A 25907-nucleotide genomic window follows, 5' to 3' on the forward strand; every position below is an offset into this window, starting at 1 on the left:
GACATTATTCTAAGTACACTTTTAGAAACTCATTTTTGTCCAGATTATCTGGATTCTCCAGCCCTTTTGCTTTTCTTCATCTTAGTTATCTAACAAAATCCCAGATTTAGGTGAATGGAATCTCCATCTGCTATCCCAATATCTGCAACTGGGAAGCCTTGTTGCAAATAATCATACCTCAAGGCCAACAGACACACAAACGTGAATATTTATCAATGCCTGATGGGCCCTGAACACTGCTTGGAAATCTCTCTATCTGTATCTTATATCTCTATCTCTATGTCTATCTAATGTCACTCTTACCCTTTGCAGTGATGATTCAAACCTGCATTCCTTTCAAACCTTCCTACTACACAACCTCTCACATCCTATGTGTGAACATGCTTCCTTACTATACATGAAAAAGTGGAAATAAAAATCATGAAACAGTTATATCATTAAATAACTGTACATCAACCTGTATTTGCATATAGTCTATCAACTCATTTAAGTATTATTTAATAACAGAGAAGGGGTCAAAACTAATTTTTTCACTTGCTCTGAAAGTCAATTTCCCCTGCCTCTTCAGGAACCAACTCATCTTTCCTGAAACATTTTATTACTTTGGTATTTCTTTTGCCATACTTCTTTTTTTTTTCCACTAAGCTTTCATTGTCACTCACCTAAGTCTCTTCTGGCTGCTCATATTTACCTAGTTGTTTGGTGGCTCTTAATATTCTATCCTAATCCCCTCTTCTCTTATGTTTTGCTTCCTCCCAGCCTAAGTTTTACAAATTCCATAGTATTTACTATGACCTTTCATGCTGACTCTCAAATTTATATCTCTAGACCAGCTCTTTAAGATCTAAAACCAAACATCTAGCACTTATTTGAAATCAGTACTTGAATGTCTCCTCAAACACATCCCAAATGAGGATTCTAATCTTTACTTGCAAAACTGCTCCTTTTCCTATGTTCCCCATCTATTCAAATGTGCAAAAACAGCCTATAAATTATACATGGCAACTTCCTCTTTCTTGCCTCCTGTATCCAATCCATCATTTGATCCAATTCATTTTGCTTTTTCACTTACATTCACATCTGTGTATACCTTGCTGTCATGTGCTGTCATTAATTTAATCCAAACTACCAGTATAGCTTGCCTTGAATGCTAAAATTATTTTAACTATTCTTACTTCTTTCTGTCCAATATCTGTGAAATATAAATATGACTATGTGCATCCTTTGTTTAAAACTCTAGTATTTTTATTGCTTTCAGGCTAAATCTAAAACTCTCTAGCAAGACTCACAAGGTTTAAGGTGTCACTCTTGTCTCCTCAGTTTCATCCAATACCTGCCTTGCTCTTGTGCACACACACCTTCCAGCGCCTCTAGTCAGCTATGGTTTGTGCTACCTCAGGGCCTTTCTATGTCTTGTTTCCTTTGCCCACCATGTGGTGTCATCTCACTCTATCCCTTTCACCTCCTTGGCAGCTGCATATCTCTCAGACTCAGACTCAGATGTTACTTCTCGTAATCCAAGATTGAATAAAAGCCCTCTGTTCTATATTCTTATAACTGACTATACTTTTTCATCAATGCATGTATCAAAGTTTATAGCTATATATTTTTTGTGATCATTAATATCCCTCTTTCACCAGTTTGTCAGCTCTGTGAAGTCAGGGACCATATCTGTTTCTCTCATCATTATAGAACCAAAAATAACCACAGTCCCTAGCTTAACAAATATTTAATTAATAAATGAATGATGCTTTCCCACACATTGTTCTCTCTGCCTGTGGTGCCTTTTAGTCCAGATCTTTCAAAACCGTAGCTTTCTGAATTTTCCTTTAGTCAGAGTTCATCTTGTCCCTCTCTGCCTTGTCTTTACTTAATTCTACTATTGCTTGAAACAAAATTTATGGAAACTATTATTTTTCCAGCCAGAATAAGATCTCCTTGTCAAAGAGAACCATGTGCTGTTCAGATTTCTTTTATCCCAATTACTTAGCACAATCTCCGGCACAGCGTAGCCTGACTCAGTGCTGATGCTGATGACTGAGGGAAATGCAAAAACATTCACGGAATTGAGCTGGATGATTTTACAAGTTTTCCAGCAGCTGGGCAGCATGTCACTAAGAATCACTTCCTGGCCCTGGAGTTCGGGAGGGGTGTGACTTTGTAGCCCCACATAGTTAAGTAGTTTCTAAACATTACCTATTCTACTCACTAGATTTGTGCTGAAGTGAAATAGAGAATAGGAAAAAAAAAAAAACAACATAGTTTATAAAAACATTAGGTTCTGGCTTGATATTGGTAAGGTAATATTTTTTCAAGTATTATGATTCAGAAGCAATATTATCTTTGGTGATTCTCTACAGTTCATTTTGTAAGACTATGTAGAAGAACTGAAACTGAAACTTGGTTGTATCTCTCATCAGTTGTACCTACAAAGAACAGTTCTCCAAATACCGTCTTTTTCGAGTGTTAACTCATTTTTAAAACAAACTGCTTCCTTGTTTCAGAATTTTTAATTCAACTGTAATATATATACAGACATATATCTCTATATATTCATCTCACGTCTCTGAATAACCTCAGTCTCAGTAGTGGGTGACCTGTGGAAGTATGTGATTTTATTATTTACATTTTGTCCATACTTATGTGTCACAAAATAAATAAAATTGTTTTAGCCTAAAGCACCAGTTTGGTATAAAGCTAAGGTCCTTATAGGAACCTTATTCAGTTCAAAAGGTCAACTACCCTAAATCCTGCTAGACAGATAACAATTTCTTCTGAATATGGTTGACACGCGAAAGTTTAGATTAAGGAGGGCTCTCTAGAAAGTCATAAACTCTGAACAGGGTGACCTCTTATTAACTGAACAAAAGCTGTATCTGTGGTGACACTTCATCCACCTGACCCCAGGATGGTAGAATTTGTGGTTCACCGCACCACATCACTGATCCATGCCGGTGCATCAGATCAGGAGTTGAGAGTACAGCCAAGAGCCACGTGAAATGCCATACGTACCACACAGGTCAGGGGCTTCGTCAGAGTTGTCTCCACAGTCATCTTCTCCGTCACACACCCAGAAATGTAGCTTGCACAGGGAATTATTGCAAAGGAACTCATCCGCTCTACATATATTTCCTCCTTTATTTTAAAACAAAAAAGAGACAGAGAAATGTAACATAATTTCAGTGAGCAAAACATATTCCTCTAATTCTTAGCACAATATCTAGTTTCTCATTTTCTTATGTTTTCTTCCCCCTGTATAATACTAGGCACACATAATGTCCAAACTTTTTTTTTAAAAAGGTATTTGTTGTTAACTTTTCAAAACAATCTGATACCACCCTCATGTATGTCATATTTTCTTTAGAGAATACTGATAACAAAATGATACAATAAAGTTTTCTCAGATATAGTTACCTTCCATTTCATATCATTTCTATGCTACTGAGTGTAAAAAAACTTAGATTTTTAAATAATACTAATTTTTATTATTAAAAAAATTATGCTATTCTGGAAAGAAAAGTCACTTTAAAATTATTAGATAATTCAGCTGCATCTGGAAACTTAACAAACTGAACCATTAAAAACAAAATAATCAGTAAAAAGGTTTTGCAGTCACAGAAACAATTTTATAAAAGAACTAGAAGCTGATGACATGATAAAATAGTTTTTCTTACAAAAATTGTGTAATAGAATACCCTATTTTTGTGTGCATTTTTTAAATGTTTGCATTCTTTCTCTGTTTACAATTCAATAGAAAATATCAAGAATACAGGGACATTCTAACTTAAGATTAAATACATGTGCCACGTGCAAAGAACCCAAAGACTAGTAAACTTTAGTTATATATCTAGATATGCAGTAATATATAGAAGAAACAGCAATGGTTAGGGAGTTAGAAACTTGCTTTGTTTTGCTTTGGAAAAGTGTATTAATTTCTATGGGACTCAACATCTTCTTATGTTACAAAAGAGCTATGGCTAAGATTTGTAAGGTCATATTTGCAAGGAGTACCAGGGGAAACAATACAAAGAAACTTGATGGGAATTTAGAATTAAGATTAATTAGACTGCTCTCAGAGAATTGTACTACCAATTTAAATTTCACATATAGAATAAGAAGTATGGTTTCTATATTGGTGAGATTTGATGATTGAAGTTATCAACATATTAAAAACAGATTATTATTAACAAATGGAGCTGTGGAGTAATAGTACTCATCCTTGAAAGCCTAGAAAATACCAAGAAAGAAGCACTGGTTCATTTTGTAAATGCACTTTGGAAGGAATACTGTGCCTAGGCGTGTCAGGGTCAAATAGCTCTTCTTTTGACCTTTTGGGTTTTGAATTTCACACAAATCTCCAATAATTCACTTCCAGTAGCAAAGACAACTTAGGAAATGACAGAATCAGATATGTATGTCAGAATGATGACAGTAGCTACAGTGTGGAAAACTCAGAAATGAAGACAATGGTGTAGTAACCTATAATGAAAAAGAATATGAAAACGAGCATACCTATGTATATGTACGACTGAACTATTACGCTGTACACCACAAAACTGACACAACATTGTAAACTGACTATATTTCAATAAAAACAGAAATGAAGACAGTAGGAGTAAAGCCAAGACTGGAGGAAGAAGACCAATGTGATATGTGGACACATTTAAATGGTTCTGAGAATAATTCAGCAGACAAGGTAAGGTTGAGGATACAGCAGAGAGAAAAGGTGATAAATATAATGCATCCCTTGAGAATGCAGAAAGTGTGATGGATTTGAGATCTAAAGCAAACTAAAAGGATTATCCTTAGACTGGAGGTGAGACAGGTCTTCCATTTTAAGAGGAAGGACGGAGGAAAGGCTAGGCACAGCTATATGCTTTTTATGATTTTTACCATTACTGTGAAATAGAATGTGAGAAATAAAATCAATTTTTTAAAACTCTGATATGGTTAATTGTAAAGAGAGATGATTACAAATAAGTAGGTAGGTTGCTTGGAATCTTCAGTGATAGTTGAAGCTGAAGACAAGAATTTGCAGTGATATCAATCAGAAGAGTGCTAAGTCATCTTGCAAAAATGCTTAACAGAACTGGTACAGCTTACACTTGACATCTCTGGGGACTAAAAAACTCTAAGATACAGATAGAGGCAGGTCCTTGCTAAGCCCAGCATGGTGAATCCCCACGTGGGACTTCTGACAGCACAGTATCTGGCATTGAGATTCTCCTTTCTTTCAAACATCTGCAGTGTGCAGCTCCAAAATGCCCTAATTCTAAAAATAATCTCAATTATCATGATCAATGCAAGAAAATATACTGCTATTCAACAATTCTATGTCTGAAAACAGTAAAAAGATAACATTAAAATAGTAAAAAGATAACATGTCTTTAGTATTAAAGAAATAAATATTGGTGTGAGGTGAGTGTTGGCTTAATTCAATATCAAAATCCATAGAATATAAAAAAGAGCTGTATTCTTTCAAAATAAAGATTCTAATGACTAAGTTTCATTGCATGTTCCATTTTAAAATGGATTAATTCAAACAGAATTTGTGAACTCTGATTATTGAAAAAAAAAAAGAACACCTCTATAGCACATCAGTCTTGCTAAAAGGAGAAAAATGAATTCCCGAAGGGATCGCATTAGATAACCTTATAATTTTCCCCATTAGAGTGTTGGACATTCCACTATTTTTATTAAGAAGAAGAGAAATATAAATGAAACCATAATTGCAACAGAAAGGCAAATGTTTGATGATAACCTACTAAGGGTTTCCTATTTGACTAGGAAGAATTTACATTTCAAAAAATGCACCAGGGGGCCACCAAAACATCTAAAGTTTAACTTGAAAAGCTTATTTTGCAATGTCATGAAGCACACATAAACAATTTTAAAAAAGTATAATTTAAAGAGATTCGGTGGATTAAAATCCCAGTTTCTTAGTCATGTTCTTCATCAGCTCAATACGAGGTTATTAGAAAAATAGAAAAGTATATATTAATTAAACAATAACTATGTCTAAATATAATTGAACTCTTGACAGTTTCATAGAAACCTGGACAAGTGCATTATCACAGAAAACAAGCATCTAGAATTTTCATCTCAAATGGGGTTGAGATAAGCTTAAATATATGATAATATTTTATAATTTCTATAAATAATTACACATTTTTGAGCTGATGATTACTCAAGAGAATAACTCTATCTTTGCCACCGAAATTGCTATAAAGAGTAAAGTTTGAAAGCTCAGGCCAAAATAAACACCAAGTTTCCTTGAGGCAAAACGTTTTATCTTTAAAAATGTGAATGTTGCTTTTAATTCCTTGTATTTTGGGTTTTAGTCCTTTTAAAGTAAACCAGTAAAATTGATTCAACTGGAAAAAATCTCTTGTTTATCCTGCAGCTGTCTTACCTTCCAGCCCCCAACACTTAGCCCCCGTTAACTCATGTGTCCAGATTTGAGATGAATGGAAGTAACATGTAACAGAAGAGATGTTTATTCTGGCATTTTATTTCCTCAGCACCTTGAAGTACATTTATCCAATACCTAAACCACTTCCTGGAAGTAAGTCAAATACTAGAAATCTGAACTTGGTCATGCCTTGAGGTACATCCATACAGGATCAAGTACTTTAACCACCAACATATTTCACTGGAATTTAATTACCTCGCAGCAAAAGAACCCAGGAAAAGTGAGAAGCAGGAATAGGGAGGGGAGGGGAACTTTGACATATTTCTGGAAAATGGTTGAATTAATGACTCTCAATTCTTTGTGAGTCAGTAAGCTTAAGCATTTAATAGAGTAATTTTAAATCTGAAAGATATCTGAGACTTCAAATACTACAATGGTCAATTTTTTTACTTTCAAGTTTGTTATTTTTAGGCTGGAATTCTTTGTTCAAATATACATTTTCAAAAATAAAATCCATTATTTAAAAAGTGGATAAATCCTGATGGGATTCCCACCAGATCCCACATACATACTCACTTTCCAGACATTTTTACAGCTCTTGGAGACATTTCCCTGCGACTGCATTTGATGGTATGAACACATGACCACAGACATGTTCATGGAGATAAGACAAAACTTAGATCTCTGGGTCTCATTTCAGTACATTCTCTGTGCTAGTACAAGGTTCAAATCCTATCACCCTTTCCTTTTCTTAATATTAGAAAACTCCTCAGAAGCCTTGGCAAACTTCTCATCATGTTTAGTATTAAAACCAAGTTCTATGGCATGAATCCCCAATTACCTGTGGTCTTTAAACAGCTCAGCTGTCCCTCACCAATGTGACTTTGTACATAATGATCCCACTGCCTGAAATGTATTTCCTCATTTTGCTTGCATATCAAAAAGCTCACATTCCAACAAGGGAAGCTTAGTCAAATAATACAGAAGTAATTTTATTAGAAGGAAGAAGTATCAGGAATGCAATCAAAGGGTTCTTAGGGAAATTCTGAAAAAGACTGCAGTTTGGTTGAAGACATAATAGTAATTGAGATGGACTTAAAGAACACATACAATTTTTGTTGGCAAAGGTATTGAGATGGTGAGAATAGCAGAAGAATCAAGAAAGATGTTCAAAAGCATGGAGGACATTGCTAGAATATTATCTTCCAGTTTGGCTAGGATTTATGACACGCAAAGAGGAGTAATAGACTATAGGACTGGAGAGGTGAATGGGATCATTCCCTTGTAACCGTGACTGTAGGTTGTGTTATTTGTATCTACCAGGAAGGAGGAGATATGGGGAAAGACTGACATAACCAGAGTTATACTTAAATAGATGAACACGGCAGCAGTGAGTAGGATGTACTGGTGACCAACTGGGTGGAATTACGTAAGCCCAGGCAAGAAGCAATGGGGGAAAGAATGAGATTGGTGACAGTGACTGAAGTTGAGGGGATGAAGCTTATGGATTAGGAAATGGAAAATGATGAGTAACTTAATTGTTGTCCCGAAGTCTTTGAATATAAGCTTGTACACGAGTTGGTGCCAGAATACCCACAAAGTTTGCTGTCTCTAGAGTGGCGAATGATAGTAAAAGAGTGTGAGAACTTAACCAAAAGTAGAAACCGTTATTATGTAAGTTTAACTTTTTATGGTTTTCTATAAGGTACTGCAGATTCCAAATGAGAACTAGGATTTCTTCTGCTGAATATAACATTTTGTCAGGTTTAAAATAGAGATATTAGTAAGTCATAAAGGTTTGACTTAATATTAAAGGAGAAGTTATTTTTCCTTGAGTGGCTAGATATTTACAGAAGTAGATACTTTAGATCCATTTAAACTGTGTAAATCTTGAATGCCTGTTCAAATGCCTTGCAACATATGTCAATATCTAGTATCATCTCTATTGATATTCCAGATATTCTAAAATGTAATGCTGATTGATTTTTACAAATAAGCAAAACTAAATTTTGTATTTAAACAATATATCTAACATCATGAAAATAGTAAGAATGCTGTCATTTGTGGTCATTTTAAGATTCATCCTACAGTTTCTTTGCTTTTCTCTATCAACTCTGAAGTACTAACAACTGCTGTTTTAACGCTTGACTTACAACTAAAAAGTTATCTACCAGGAAATATTTTCACATAGCTGGAATAAAATGACACTGCAAAACAAAGTATTCTTCCAGACTGATAAAAAAAAAATGTAGGTCATTTTCTCACCATATGGTAAGAAGGAAATTTGGGGCACAACTTATAACTGATAAATGATCTAGCATATTAGTATATATAACATAGTATACCATATGTTGTTTCCATTCTTTAGAAATGTGGCAAGCAATGTGGAGAAAGATACCCAGAAAATACTTTGGTAGGAGGCGGCTACAGTGCCGTGTGCCCTGGTTCTTCTCGCATCCCCACCCCTGACCCAGCATCTAGTCCAAAGACGTGCTCATGGGAGGAACTCAAAATGCGCTTGCACTTTGGTTGTCACTGTCGTATGAAGACTGACTTACACTCTGTCTGAAAATGATACAGATTTTGACTATTTGGAATAGGTTATTAAGTAATGGAACCAGGAAAAGAGAATAATTTAATGCCTCTACCAAGCTCTGTATATATTGTGCACAGCACCTTAACTGTCACTCTTGCCTTTCTCTTATTTATAGACACACACACACACACAAAGTACCTTACCTCGGTCACAGTTTTCTTCGTCACTGCCATCCACACAGTCATGAATTCCATCACAAAGCCATCTAATTGGAATACAGTGGGCTTTATTTTTGCATCGAAACTGATCTTCCTTACACTCAGTCACACAGTCCATCTGTTCAGATACAAATGGGCACTGCAGTTTTCATTAATGATAACGATATCGTCCCAGGCAAAATAAACATGCAGCTGACAGTACTGGAGATTTATTATACTGTGGGCTTCCTTTCATTTTTATTTAATGAGTGTAACCTCTACAAATGACAACGGAGTTTAGTATACAAACAGCATGAAGGTTCAGGTATTTGCTGAAATTGCTGTATTCAGTGTTCCTGTCTTAACATTTTAGACAGTGGTAAGAATCAGGATTCTGTCTCTTTATTTTTATTACATTTGCTTTCCCTAACCTAATTCATGTAATTCAGAGATTTTAATCAAATGATAGACTTTACCTCATCTGAGCCGTCAGCACAATCATATTCTCCATTACATTTCAGAGATGCTGAAATACATCCTCCACTGGCACATATATATTCACTTGATGAGCAAGTAGGAGAAGCTGAAGATAATTATAAAGTTGAAATTTAGATTTAGTGAAAAGAATGAATGGATGATACATAAAAACATACATAAGCATGTAAAAATTATAGATAGTAATGAAAGTAGTTTATACTGTTTGAGCTGTACTCAACATCTGATCTTCAACATTGATTCAAAATATGTTTTACAATATTAATGTATTGTATTAAATATACCTCCTGCTGCAACAGCCTATTCAGTAAGTATTCAACTCCCTAGACTAAAGAAAGAAAGGGCCAAAATAAAACTCTATATCTTCTGTCTCTTTGATTTTGAAGAATTAAATGAATTTTTCATAGTTTTAAAATTAAGTTATTGAAAAGACAAAAGCTTCAAATTATTTTCAAAACTGTAACAGACTTAGTGACCGTTGGGAATGTTAATTCATAGATGGGTTATACAAAGCCAAAAGTGGAAATCTTGGCATGGTCTCATAGACCCCATGATATCTATTTGGATGTGTTGACATAAATGTCATATCTGCATAAGTTTTAAGTTTTTATTTTGTTTTGTTTTGTTTTGGGGCTTTAAACATGAATATATGTATAATTAACAGAGTCTATACAATTCAAAGTATTCCTTTATGATACGGAATTTTTTAAAAATATGCATAAATAAGTTACTACCAATATCCAATTAAATTAATTGACATAGTAATGATGACACCTTTCTTGGTCTATGGATTTGAGTTTGCTAAGTTTGCATTCAAACCACTAGGGTTCTTGGCCTTATACTAGACCACTAGGTAGCCAAATGTACTTACATAATGACTTTATGGTCTAAATTGCTTAGTCCAGGGACGCTAAAATGCTTTTTCCTTGGCAGTGTTTGCCTAGTGATCTGTACTAATGAGGAGTCTGAGAATATGTCTAGATTCAGTAATAAAAAAAATGTGATCCATTAGCAACATGGACCATGGGTATGGTAGTGGGACACGGTAATGTGTATGCCTTGTATTGGCTATTCTGACCTAGTCTCTCAAAATACTGCTTTCAATCATGAAACTATGTATACCCATATACATAGATTATCAAATGATTTTCCTCTACTATTTTTTTCTGTAAAATAAGGTCATTAAAATTCCCAAGTATAAAAGTTAATTTAATGAGTATAAATAAAGTCATGCTTAAAGAATAGAAATGTGTAAATTGGGTGTTCCCTCCCCCCATACTCTGGTTTTGCTTCTTAATTTTATTTTTATATTGGACCAAGATGTAAACAGAAATAAGAGACGTCCTTTTTCTCAATTGGTATCACATTGAAACTACTATATTCTGTTTCATAACCTTAATTTCCATAATTGAAACCTAATTTTTATCATATTTACAGTTTCAACTTATTTCATTTTGCTGTCTCATAAAAACAACTCCAAATGGTATGGAAAAATAGAGACCAGAAAATCAAATTTTGGGGAGTAATGCTTGGATCTTGAAATAGTAAGAGTCTTACCTGCCAAAACACTTTCGAAACATATGAAGGGCACACCAGTTAATTTATCTACAGATATTTCAGATTTTTTTCTTAAAAACAGTAAAAATGTGCATGCATTTGCCACTGTTCTATGCTCATCGCTGCTTAAATTTAAATTCTAACCAAGTTAACATATCAGGTAAATGACATACTGCCTCAAGTATTTTACCTGGCTCACAGTTTTTCTCATCGTCTCCATATTTACAGTCTTCATGGCCATCACATTTCCATTTTGCTGATATACACTGACCATTGGAACACTGGAACTGATCTTTGGAACAACTTGTTTCACAATTTCTCTGTAAAAAACAACAGAGACATAATTAAAATTAAATTTTTAGACAAATGTCTGCAAACCCAAAAGACAACTAGAAACCTTGTGTACAGAAACCTGGAAGTGTGGAAACCATGTTTGCCACATACAAGCTCAGATGGTCATATGTAAGCCCATGACAGATAACAGCATTACAACCATTTTCCACTTTCATCTGTCTCTGTGAGTCATAATAAAACAGAGAAATGAAAAAAAAAGTAAGTCTCATGGTTTCATCCCACTAATTAAATCGCTCTAAGTGGATCATTCTCTAATAGACTAATAGATGCCACTTTAATAATTGTAAATGACAATGAAGACTGTGGAGAACTAAAAGGGCTGTAAAATATTTCTAAGCAAGTACATGCAGTTCATTGGGAGGGGGGTGGAAGGATGAATGTGAAACAAACAAGAACGCTAAAGCGAATCTGTTTGGCATTGGCAAAATTTCCCTAGTATTCTCTTTCCTCTTATCCCCATTTCTTTCCCTCTGTACCTGTTCTTTTACAGCTTAGTTATTATTCATATTCCTTTCCCACTCTTCTGGCGTGTGTTCCTAAAGAACTGTGAAATGAACTGTCACAATTGTCACTTTCTGCTAGCTCGCACATAGATTTTATGCGGAAGTTAAACAAGATAGTAGCGATACCTTTCGAGACCTTTCAGTGCTTTATATGAGATCAATGAAAAGGATCCACTAGAAATTTACTTTCTGGGTCTGACCACTCTGGTGGAAATGGGATGCTCCAATGAAATATCTTGCTGGGGCGATGTTTTCCTGTTGCTAAGCAGTTTCTATTGTTGCCAAGATGTACTTGTCTGCGCCTTTCACAAAAAGTGCAGCACTGTCAGCTTGTGAAACTCGCAGTGAGTGAAGCACACTGAACTACTACTCCCTGCTTCTTCCCAGTTCCATCCCACATAAGAAAGAAGAGTTGACTTCCTAAATCCTGTAGTTTTCTTTGCTGATGGCAGTTTAACTAGACTGCCTACCATACAACTGATTTTCTTCTTCCCTTCTTTACCAAAGTATTAAAGATTTACCATTTACTAGTGTTTCTTAAATAAGAATACCAAAAAACCCCACTAAGATTTATTCCTCGTATTTGATAAACTCATAGACTAATAGGAAACACCAGCACCTAAACCAAGAATAGCAATAAAATATACTGTCAAAATAAATGGATATGGTTTTAAACATAGGAATTCTGTAAGATTTTAGGAAAGGCTTCAGAGGAAGTTTAAACAGACATGAAACTATCTGAAGGTTTTCCATGTGCAAGGATAATTAGAAATGTGGTGTATCTGAGGGGTAAGCTATGTAAGGAAGAATGGCATTGGGGAAGCAGCCCTTGCACTGGTTATGAGAAAAAGGAGTTTCACATATTTTGTTCACCACCTTCTTCTTCCATGCTCAGTATTGTGCCTGGGATATAGTAAGCTGGGACATAAGGAAGTTTTTCAGTAAAAACTGTTGAATGAATGATTGAAAGAATGAAGTAGCAAATGTAGAAAATAAGAAATATAGATTAAGATTTTTTGTAATTCAACTCCACTAGGATAGGGATCATGTCTGTCTATGAACCAGGCATCTAACGTCATGCCATGAATAGTATAATAACTACTCAGTATATATTTGTAGAATTAGTTAATGTTTACCTCATCAATAAGGCTAATTCCAGTGAAATAGCTCAATAACCAGTGACACTGGGGTATCCGTATTGACCATAACACAGAAGGTGATACTTCTATTTTTCTATCATCAGAAGATTTTGCTCTATAATAGTTTGAACTATTTGATGCATGTATGTGCCTGTGTGTGTCTATATTTGTGGGATATTTAATTATTATCTTAGAAATTTAAAAGCATACAGAAAACCAGAGAGACTAGAATAGTAAAATCCATGTGCTCAGCATGCATATTTAACAATTATCCACATTTCACTATTCATGTTTCATAATCCTCTCCCCCAACTTATTTATATTCTGAACTATTTAACATAACAACAAAAACAGGAAAAAATTAACAAAATCATAGAATTAAAAATTCCCTGTACATACAAATTTTTCCTTATTTTCTCAAGTACATAAAAATATTGTTTGGTTAAATAAGGATCTAAAAGACATCTATACATTGAATTTCATTTGAGTTTCTTTTAATGTGTAACTATTTTCCATTTGCCTAGGTTTTTTTTTTTTTTAATGCCATTTACTATTTGAAGAAACCAGGTCATTTGCTCTACAGAATGTCCCATATTCTGCATTGGGCTGATTGAATCCTAAGAATTTTGATGACTTAGCAAACTCCAAAGGGACAATTGAGCTTTTTATTTTTAAAGTATTATTATGAACTCATGTATTTTTATACGTTTACTGCATTCTAATACATTACAGTCTTTTTTTTTTCTTCCTGATACTCAAATTGTCCCTTTTGTCAGTAGAAACCCCTGCAGTTTTGCTCCTTTGTAGTCTGTACACTCTCCCAATAGTCCTGTTTTCTGGCTTGGTAAGATGCTAGTGGCTCATTTTGTCAATTCCCTTTCTCAGACCTAGAAATAAACATTTCTCAAAGGAGTTTTGATTCTGTTAAGGGGAAAATGGTATTTAGAGGCCATGATGTGAATGCCGGGGATAGTCTTTAAAGCTGAGATGTAGAGATGTCATTGGTTTTAGGAGTTTTCAGTGGCAGAGCTAAGAGTATATATTTTTAGGAAGAAAAAAAAATCAAGATCTCATACTTATACTTTTGAATTTAATTACAGGATTTTTGTTTACTTTCATTGTTCTAGATTTATATCTCCCTTTTTTAACTCAAATTTTTTGAGTGTTAATAATATTTTTTAAATTATTTTACATTTTTTAATTGAGTTATAGTCATTTTACAATGTTGTGTCAAATTCCAGTGTAGAGCACAATTTTTCAGTTTTACATGAACATATATATATTCATTGTCACATTTTTTTTTTTTCTGTGAGCTATCACAAGATCTTGTATATTATTCCCCTGTGCTTTACAGTATAATCTTGTTTATCTATTCTGCACATGCCTGTCAGTATCTACAAATTTTGAAATCCCAGTCTGTCTTTTCCCACCCCCTGTCCCCTTGGCAACCACAAAATTGTATTCTATGTCTATGAGTCTGTTTCTGTTTTGTATTTATGTTCTTTTTTTTTTTTTTTTAATTCCACATATAAGCGATCTCATATGGTATTTTTTTTCTTTCTCTTTCTGGCTTACTTCACCTAGAATGACAGTATCCAGAGACATCCATGTTGCTGCAAATGGCGTTATGTAAATAACTATTTGAATTACCTTACTCTTAATATACGTGAGATTCAAATTAGGAAAACCAATGTTATTATTAACAATATGTGTTTGAATACAGTTTAAGATTTCTTTGCATTTCTTTATGTCCTTAAAATATATTATACTGGCTGCAGAGGCCAAATATTATATTTTAAAGTCACTTTAAATAGTTCTTATCTGTGTATGCCACTAACTTGGTATCCAATCACACTGATCTAAGTTTTGGGTTTCTTTTTTACTGTTTTGGCTGTATATTAACAAACTAATTCAGTTAATATTCATACAAAAAGTTATCCTCACAATTTTCTCTTTTGCTCCTAGTACGAGAATATCCTGCATGTAATTCTGCTTTCTAGCCATCTGTTCAGCTCACCTTTCTGTCTGTTTGCTTATTTGTTTGTATGTTTTTTGACAATGCAACCTATCATCCTAGATTTTAGAAAGGAAATAGAAATCAACTGTCTATAGCATTAGCCACTTCATTACATATAAACTGTACCAAATGTCTGTAAATGTAGACAAAGACCACCTTATTAGAGTTAATTTGATTCCTCAGGGGCATTATTCAAAATCTAGACTTTTGAATGTGATTAGGGGGACTTTTCCAAGATAGTCAGAGAATGGAGTAGATTTGTCCAATCTCGATGAGAATGCTTGAAGGATTGGGAAAGAACCAGTTTGTGTGGTGGGTTCTATAAATAATAGAGACCTGCAGTGTCTCCCGATGGGGCAGGTAATCAGTGGGTACCTAAGGAAGCTGGACCTGAAACACAGAAACCTCTAGAGCAACAGGGGAGATTCTCCCTTGTGAAGCCTACAGTCAGTGGGAGGCACTCTGGGTAAGTACGTATCCATGTCAGTCAGAGCAGCAGAGCTCCAGGGAGTCGTCGTGCAACAGAAGGAGCCACGATGGCCACTGAGGACTGAAGACCTCATTCCACCTTCATCTCTGAGTGGACTTGATCGCACAAGTGCTATGTTCCTAATATTAACATGGGAAATCATTGACAGAGGAAAATCATGAAAAGTGACTATTACTGGACTTCTCCCTGATATTGGAAAGTGAGGGCTTGGGGTCATTTTCGATTTGATTGAGAAAAAAATATAACCATGCATCATGTATTAATTTTAAAACATCATGGAGTAATTAATTTCTGAAACACAAATACACAGAAGCATAAATAACGAATTGTGAGAAGTATTATAAATGTTAGCACAATCTAAGATTTTAGAATTACCCAGGGAAATTCTAAACTTTTTCACTTAAGCTGTGTGTACAGAGCTTATTATAAATGGACTGTGATTCATCATCTAAGCAAAGCTAAACCTGTGGTTTCATGAAAATTGATGACCCACATCCGAGTCTGTAAGACTATATCTACTGAAGAAAGAGACTGGGGAGAAGAAACTGTTTAAAATGCATAAAAATATTAGTCCTGACCATAAATACTGCAGCAAATTTATGAACAAGTTCACAGATGGCAAGGGCAGCAGCTATATAGAGAGTAGGGTTTCCAAACATCCTATTCCCAACCCAGCCATTCACCAGTAGAGGTAAAACAGACTATAAAATTAACTGTCAGTAGGAGCACAAGAGCTATTCCCTGGGCTGGGTGTGTGCAGTGCACCACTTAGTTGTATAATACTTATCTCAGGGTGTCAGCAGCAAAGTGCATTGGAGCTGTCCTTGTCACATTCATTGGATTGAACAATCATATTTGTGAATGCAATTTTAAAGAACTGCTTTATTTTGTGTTTGATTTTGCAAAGATACCTACCTCATCAGAGCCATCTGCACAATCAAAATCTCCATCACACCAATACCTTGAAGAAACACAGTCCCCATTGGCACAGAGAAAATCTTTCAGTGTACAAGTTTGTGGCTCTGGGGACAGAAAAATGGCACAGGGTTATTCTATTCTATGCAACTGCATTCTAAAATTTATATGACATACAACGTGAGGTAGCACTAAGGAAAAAGAGGTTAGCCAAGCAGAACCAATAAATTGTTTAGGAAAAATGTTTCGTGAAGCATCTATAGTACATAATATAATGATTTTTCCAATTTATTTTTAAAGTCGTGAATAGAAAGTGGCATTACAGAAACAAATTGAAAAAAAGACAAAAGATAAATAGCCTACCATTTAATAACAATGCAGCTGCAAAGTAAAATAAAAGTCATAAAAATCTGTATACTAAAGTACAACAATAATCTTTTTCAGTTGGAATTCTAAGTCGTTTTATGTATTTACTTTAAATAAGATATTTTGTTACTCTGTACCCAAAGGGCTGCTTATTAACTAAGGAGTCCAGGCTTTAGTTCTTAACCTTGTATTATGTATTCTAATGACTTTCTAATTCTTTAATTTTGTCTGCACAAAGTTTAGAGTTTATAGAACCAGAAGGGTTCATGGGGTTATTTTTGGACATGACTGGACGGATAAGAGTGGAAGAGAAAAAAGGAGACTCTTTTTTGAAAATTGCCTATTCGTTTGTGAAATTGTTTGCCTGTGCCCTCTGTAATTTACCTGTCACCTAAGATAATTTGTCAGTTGTTAATTTAATTATGCTTCACCATATTCCACATACATAAGCCAAACAGGATGACTTGCTATTTGGCTTAACTCCTGCGTGGAATATGTTTCATCTGGACAATAAAGTAGGATTTCAGAAATTTGCTCTCGCAAGTAATCAATATGATTGCTGGAGATCACCTCTTGTTTAGTTTTGGTTCCCTAAACAGAACTGATACCTGGCATGACGAGAGGCCCCCTGGACATTTCCTCCACTCATTAACTGTATTTACAGCTGTCTCTCACATAAAATAACAGTCGGGGGAAAGAGGACTAGGTAACAGAAATTAAATTTAAGGAGCATCCATATGAAGCCAAATTTTCTATATAAAGATCATGAATAATTCAGCCGGCAGCTGAACACTGCTCTACACAATCACTCGGTTTCTAGCTATAGGGTAACATCTTGAATGTATGGTATCACGAAGGCTCCTACATCTCTCCGTGAAAATTCCTTCAGAGAACACTGGAAGAACTGTGAAAAGCGTAATATGTATCAGAGTATTTTGTTCTGCTATAGGACTTAATTTTAAAATGTGAACTTCAGGCTCTGACTAAGAGAAGATGCTTATCAGTGGAATGAAAAAGCCAGTAACAGGAGGATCCCCCTCATTTCTCAATATTCCTTTGTTCAGAGCATGCGGCAACAGTAATTTCTGTTTTTGTCTTTGCCTTATATTTACATATACTATGATTTAATTTTTAAAAGAACTATATTAACACTAATATTACTAATTACAACAATAATAACTACCAGCTACTAATTCCTTATTGGTTGTTAGGCACTAGCTGAAGTTAATTCCAGGCACATGAATTAATTCATCAGTTAAACCTAACACCTCTCTAAGGTAGATGCTTTTGTTGGGTTCTTTTTTAGGTGAGTAAACTGGGGCACAGTGAGGATAAGAAACCTACTCCAAACACTCAGCAGGCAGAAGAGCTAGAACTGAACTTGAACCTAGACAACCTGATTCCAAGGCTCTTACTCCTAGGCCACATCGTGGCCTCCCTTACTACTGAGGAAGAAGTAAGTGCTCACATATTGCAGAGATTAATATCAAAGCCCTGAAAAGTCAAGTTAATTGTCCAAGACACATGGCTGGCAATGTCTATTTCATTTTACCATAATAATAAAACAGAACCCTTTTTTCTCTTATCCCTCTTACTGAAGCTATTTCACCCTCCTTCTGTCTGCAGACTCATGCAGTTTTATTCTTAGGGGGAAGAAATTATAGTGAAACTAATAAATACATTAACTAATTAATGCTCAATTTATTGAACAATGGTAAATAACATTAAAAATAATTTTACTAAATAATAGAGAGTACATTTAAAACATATACTTAGGTGTTTTAAGAACAGCCGTAGAATCATTTAATTTCATGGTTCTGAGGGTATGTGAACAGGATAATTCTTCCTTTTACTATTCTAATTTGCCTTTATTCTCATTAAGAGCAAGCATGTTCATCATGTGCTAAACAGCAGTAACTTCACACGCTTTTACACACTCTGCTATGGGGAGGCCTGGATGTTTTTGATGCAAGGTTATAAAAAGTTGTCTAGCCATTAGTTCAAGGCATTTGCCCAATAGTTCCACAGAGTATTTGATCTATAGAGAGTGCACTTAACATCGTTAATTATTCTGTTCCAATATGAGGGCAGAAGAACTGAGTTATTTGCTGGGAAGAGCATTTCTCAGTACAAATGGAAATTCTGTATGTTTCTACCATGTTTTTAAAAATGCCAGCAAATCTACTTCTGACTAATAATCCTAAATTATTTGTACATATGCAAACATCATCAAGGAATGGGGCAGTGAGCCTGTTTTTAACTCTCATCTATATGCCTCAGAATCTTTTGTCACTAGTTATCTCAAAGAGAACTTCTCTCTTGAGGAGAAAGTAATTTAGTTATGAGCGACGACCCTAAGTGATTCTTTTCTCTTATTGTTTATCCTCCCTTTGATCTTTTCAGGATAAAGTAAAAGAATGATTTTTAGAACTTGGCATGATAGTTAGCATTTTTCTTGTGAAAAAGAACAAAAAGTGACTATACCGGAAGATAACCCATCCAGAAAGAAAATTTGAATGTGACATCTTCCCCAGTAATTTTTAAACTGTTCTTCCCATGCTAGCTGTGATACTATTTATTTCCTGGATCTAAAGTAGATAGGAAACTCCGTATGTGAACAATTAACCACCAGCCTTACCATAAATCTCATCTAAATGTGCTAGACTTTATAGGGCCTGTTTCAGAAGGCTGATCTGGATTCAATAATAAGGATAAAAAAAATAGGAGCATCATATAAACTGGTCACTTCCTTCCACACGAGTGAAAGCAAAAACATACCACGTCAGAACTGAAAGGTCCTTTGGAAGCCATCTTGCATGAAATCTAGGAAACTATATTCAGAAAATAAAAGCAACTTTCAAAGCCTCAGAGTTAATGGCAGAGCAGAAAAGTTTCTACACTCCAATTTCTCCACTGAGTATATTATCATAAACCCTGGTGATAAGTTCAAAAGTGATATTAATGTGGGTGTAAGCCTCTGAGGAGAATTTTTAGAATAAAATTATTACAAATGACATGCTATACAAATAATCTTCTGATAGAAATTCAGTGTGAAAGTACTAGAAATTCAAATAAGGCAGATGCAGCTTGTCTTTCTACAGAAACCTTAATGTAGTTAATCAAATTATTTGGTATTTTTAAATCTACTGGAGTGCAAGTTACTTTTTAATAATGCAAAGATATGAAATAATTTTATTTGCACATCATTTACTTAGAAGGCATCCATGCCATATATATTTGTTGCTGATGAAAATAGTATAGATGTTGAGATTTCTCAAATAATTCCAAACCTTTGATCCAGATTACAAAATAACTCCAATAACAATGACATTTTCTTATGTTTAAGAGCAGAAATCATTGCTGAAGCAAAGTGTCCCTGGTGAACACTTAACAAGGGAAATGATCATCATTAGATGATGAAATAACAACGGACTAATTATTCTATGTAGACATAAAAAAGTAGAAAGCATATTAAACTAAAACATAGCTGGCAGTTAATTGCTCCACTGCTATTCCAACTCTTCCCATATCTGTGCCTGGAATGTTTCCAACACAATTTAAAAAGTCAATTCATTATCTAAGATTCATAAACAAAGAAGCACAAAAGCAATTTTTAAAATACATTGCTAATATTATAAATATGTGTCAGGCACTGTGGTAGACCCTGGGACATAGTCCTACTCCTTAGACCATCTCCAGATATTGAAATAGGATAAATGTGATACAGAACTAAGTGAGGCAATGGAATGGAAGTGAATGCTGGGTGACAGTATGTGGGCATTTGGAAAAAAAATGTTGCTGTTCTGTAAGGCTGATTTAGTATCTCTGGTATGTTTCACTACTTAATAAGAGCTAGCAATAAATGACAAAGTGCACAAAAATGCATATCATTTTTGGACAACTTTTATAAAATATGATAACAATGTACCACTTCCCTTTTGAGTATATTGTTGCCATCTACATGTATTATAATTATATATATATAATTATGTGATATATTTTATATTTGGTCATAATTACAACACATAATTATATGTATATAATTACAATAGTTTTGTTATAATTATATTATTATAATAGTTTCAATAGATAATAAGATATTAGAAATATCTTCAAAGCATTTTAGTACAGAAACAATATTTTCCTAAGGCTGATATATATATTTTTAATCTCTTGGTGCTCCCTATAGATATATTGTATTTTTTTCTCATTCTTCAGAGACTCAACTTCTGTCTGTGTAGAACTGCTGGCATTTTCAGTGTTTAAATCTCATTTCCTCTGGGCTAGTCAAGACGGTATCTTTAAACACTACTCAATTACCTAGATCCCTTGATTCTTCCTCTTACATATCCTTACATGTTTAACATATTACCAACTCTGATACTTGTCCTGTACATTCCTCTGTTCTTCCATGTCACAACTACAATATGCTCCCTTCTTGTTCACTGTCATCTTTCCTCTGAAAATTCATCAATATTACTTGCCTTAGCCACAAGCTCAGAATGAGTAGGAACTAAAAGTGATCCACACATAATTGGGTATTTTATACTGCAATGCTTAATACTGCAGTCAATTCCCTTACCTTTTCTTAAGGGCTCTGTGGCTACAATGATTTATCACTAAGTTTCCACGGTGACAAGTGAGAGGCAGTGTTCCTTCTCCTTTCTTTCTTGCATCAGAAGATGACTTTTAGAGGATGGCAACAAAATGATATTCAGCCACTTAGGAAACCCCAGGAGACTCAGAAGCAGGATGTCTCAACTCTTCATTCTTCTTTCTCCCTTCTCAGCAACCTAACTTCTCACACAATTTCAATTACCACTTGAATAAAGGGTCTTCCAGGATGTGTTTCCAATGTTGCCTTCCCACTTACCCTCTCTTGTTTTCAATATCCTTTAGTCACAGGGCATTTCCTCTCAGGTATAGTATTGATAATTAACACTAAATGTACCCAAAACTAAGCTAAGTAGTTATCTGTGTACTTGCGTTATGAAATATAAAAATAAATAGAAAGTATATACATAATAGTTTCTTTTTTTGTATTTATTCCTCTAAGCATACCACCATCACCCCTTAGATTTTAATTTTAATCACTGGACAGACTCTGAGAATCTGCTATATAAAGATTTTTAATTTTTTCCCCCAAATTTCTGAATCTAGAACACTAATGATTCTCTGCAAGGCTCTTTACCTTTCTAGAGTATAATCAGTTGGAAGATACCTAAATGAAGAGAGTAAGTAATAAAGGTACGTATATTTAAAGTATTCCATAATCATAATGATCTAGAGATTTCTTACTTAATGTACTTGATCCACAAACACTAGTCAGGTTAAGTTATTCAAAACACTAGTTGATATTTTGCTATCCAAGTGGTTTGAATATCCAAGTGGTTTATTAAGGCTGTGACTCTACCAGTGTGTGTGTTTATATAATATACCCCTATGCTTTAATATAGCAATTCCTATTTTATCTCCTACATCTTGGGAAATGAATGTTCTAAGTCCAATGTATAAGAGTAGACACTATTGTTACCATAAGATCCTTTTTGGAAGTAGCAGAATATTAATAAATGGTTTTTAATTATTATTTTCATTTAAACAGTAGTATAAAAAAGTGCCAGTAAGAAATATATTCAGAACTTAATGCTAGAATATAGAGATACTGTCACAATTTTACATACTTTCATACTTTTTAGAAAATAAAATTGAATACCTAGGAATAAATCTAACCAAGGAGGTGAAAGAATTATACACAGAAAACTATAAACCATTGATGAAAGAAATTAAAGAAGACTTTAAAAAATGGAAAGATATCCCATGCTCTTGGATTGGAAGAATCAATATTGCCCAAGGCAATCTACAGATTTAATGCAATCCCTATCAAATTACCCAGGACATATTTCACAGAACTAGAATAAATCATAATAAAATTTATATGGAACCACAAAAGACCTAGAATTGCCAAAGCATTACTGAAGAGAAAGAAAGAGGCTGGAGGAATAACTCTCCCAGACTTCAGACAATACTATAGAGCTACAGTCATCAAGACAGCATGGTATTGGTATAAAAACAGACATATAGACCAATGAAACAGAATAGAGAGCCCAGAAATGAACTCACAAACTTTTGGTCAACTCATCTTCGACAAAGGAGGCAAGAATATACAATGGAATAAAGACAGTCTCTTCAGCAAATGGTGTTGGGAAAACTGGACAGCAGCATGTAAAACAATGAAGCTAGAACACTCCCTTACACCATACAAAAAGATAAACTCAAAATGAATCAAAGACTTAAACATAAGACAAGATACAATAAACCTCCTTGAATAAAATATAGGCAAAACATTATCTGACATACATCTCAAAAATGTTCTCCTAGAACAGTCTACTCAAGCAATAGAAATAAAAGCAAGAATAAACAAACGGGACCTAATGAAACTTACAAGCTTCTGCACAGCAAAGGAAACCATAAGTAAAACAAAAAGACAGCCTACGGAATGGGAGAAAAATTTTGCAAATGAAACAAACAAAGGTTTGATCTCCAGAATATGTAAGCAGCTCATATGACTTAATAAGAAAAAAAACAAACAACCCAATCCAAAAATGGACCAGAGACCTAAACAAGCAATTCTCCAAGGAAGAAACACAAATGATCAATAGGCACGTGAAAAATGTTTAATATCACTAATTATCAGAGAAATGTAAATCAAAACTACAATGAGGTATCACCTCACACCAGTCAGAATGGTCGTCATTCAAAAATCCACAAATGACAAATGCTGGAGAGGCTATGGAGAAAAGGGAACCCTCCAACACTGCTGGTGGGGATGCAGTTTGGTGCAGCCACTGTGGAAAACAGTATGGAGATTCATCAAAAGACTAGGTATATCATATGACCCAGGAATCCCTCTCCTGGGCATATATCCAGAAGGAACCCTACTTCAAAATGACATCTGCACCCCAACGTTCATAGCAGCACTATTTATAATAGCCAAGACATGGAGACAGCCTAAATGTCCATCAACAGATGACTGGATAAAGAAGATGTGGTATAGTTATACAATGGAATACTATTCAGCCATAAAAACCGACAACATAATGCCATTTACAGCAACATGGATGTTACTGGAGAATGTCATTTTAAGTGAAGTAAGCCAGAAAGAGAAAGCAAAATACCAGATGAGATCGCTCATATGTGGAATCTAAAAAACAAAAGAAAACAAAACATAAATACAAAACAGAAATAGACTCATAGACATAGAATACAAATTTTGTGGTTGCCAAGGGGTTGGGGGTGGGAAGGGACAGACTGGGATTTCAAAATGTAGAATAGATAAACAAGATTATACTGTATAGCACAGGGAAATATATACAAGATCTTATGGTAGTTCACAGAGAAAAAAATGTGACAATGAATATATATATGTTCATGTATAACTGAAAAATTGTGCTCTACACTGGAATTAGACACAACATTGTAAAATGATTATAACTCAATAAAAAATGTAAAAAAAATAAATAAAAATAAAAAAATAAAAAAGAAAGAAAGAAAATAAAATTGTTGGTTAATTATTGTTTCTAAAATTTATTATATAAAAATCCAGAAGGCAGATGATGATGATAGTGTTATTCTATTTTCAGAGAAAAACATCCTGAATACATATGATGTTCAACACTCCAGAGAGAATAAATGATATTTCACTGAAAAATGCTCATGGGTAAATCTGTAGTGAAAAAGGATTAGAGACTGAAATAGAACAAATACCATCGGTTAAAGAATGATCTGTTTTGTACTGTCTCCACATCATTCAGCTCTTTGTATGAAATTGTATCAAGGACTTCCTTCATCGCATACTAATGGGCTGCATTAAACCTCATGATACTTTCACACCAATTCTGATAACTAAGAAAATAACTCCCAGGATTAGCATTTCAGTAATTCTACTAATTGAGATTCAGGTCAATTTAGACTGAATATTCTTGTTCAAATGTGAATATATGTATAAAAATGTGAGCACCAGGACAGATAGCTTCAAATTCATACCTTAACTGAACTAAAAATTGTTACCCTGTTTGTTGAATAGGTTGTCAAGCTTGCAACGTTCTCAAGTAAGAGTTACTTACTACAGTTTTCTTCATCTGAATTATCACTGCAGTCATTTTGACTATCACACCGCCAGTGATCTGGAATACAGTTGTTGTTTTTACACTGGAATTCATGAGGACCACAAGTCTTTTTATCTGTAATGGAAAGAACCAGAATTTGCATCATTGGCTTCCATAAAGATATCCCTTACAACGTGCTCAATGCCATGCTGAACCCAGGGGACATAACATTGCCTCACACCTTAAGTCAGTTACTGAGAAGCATCCCTAGGAAAAATTGAAGGCAAGTGCTGAAAAAAATTCATTTTTCTATCTTGTTTTATGTTGTTATCGGCCATTCTTTTATTGCTAGATAATTACGAAGCAACTGATTGGACCGTCCACTCAAAGTCAACACAATCAGTCACTAAAAATAACAATCAAAATTATCCAAAACTACCTTTCCTTTAGGACAATCTCTTTAGGATGCCTTTTATTTCTGCTATAATGCAGCAAAAAGAAATGGTTATTAATCAAATTCTGTGGTTGTCACCTTGTTTTCCAACCTAAGAAGTTCTTGTTCAAAATTTACCTATGTAAAGTTTGCTGATTTACCTCATAGATTACAACAGTGCATAACATATACAGACCTTGAAAATTCTTAAAGTGCCATCACATTTAACCTCTAATAATCCCAGTGAGTATCAGGAGATGTATTAACTAGCCCTTCATTTTACCAATAACAAAACAGATACTCTTAGAAGTTTAAGAACTTGGTGCATTTTCACTGTCATTAATTGGCACAGCTAACATTAAAAAATGTACTTTTACTCCTGATTTAT

General features: G+C 34.4%; 1 protein-coding gene across 1 annotated transcript in view; it reads right to left on the bottom strand.

Annotated features, from left to right (window-relative positions):
- Positions 1 to 25907, bottom strand: part of LRP1B (LDL receptor related protein 1B) — a 1597029-nt gene that overhangs the window by 114165 nt on the left and 1456957 nt on the right. Inside the window, exons 67-72 of the mRNA XM_074363587.1 lie at positions 25105 to 25221; positions 16616 to 16722; positions 11388 to 11517; positions 9622 to 9728; positions 9152 to 9284; positions 3013 to 3135 (exon numbers count right to left, since the gene is read on the bottom strand). Of these exons, the coding sequence (XP_074219688.1) occupies positions 3013 to 3135; positions 9152 to 9284; positions 9622 to 9728; positions 11388 to 11517; positions 16616 to 16722; positions 25105 to 25221 (717 nt within the window). The remainder of the gene's footprint in view (positions 1 to 3012; positions 3136 to 9151; positions 9285 to 9621; positions 9729 to 11387; positions 11518 to 16615; positions 16723 to 25104; positions 25222 to 25907) is intronic.

The sequence above is a fragment of the Camelus bactrianus genome, chromosome 5 (assembly GCF_048773025.1).
Source record: "Camelus bactrianus isolate YW-2024 breed Bactrian camel chromosome 5, ASM4877302v1, whole genome shotgun sequence".
Lineage (NCBI taxonomy): Eukaryota > Metazoa > Chordata > Mammalia > Artiodactyla > Camelidae > Camelus > Camelus bactrianus.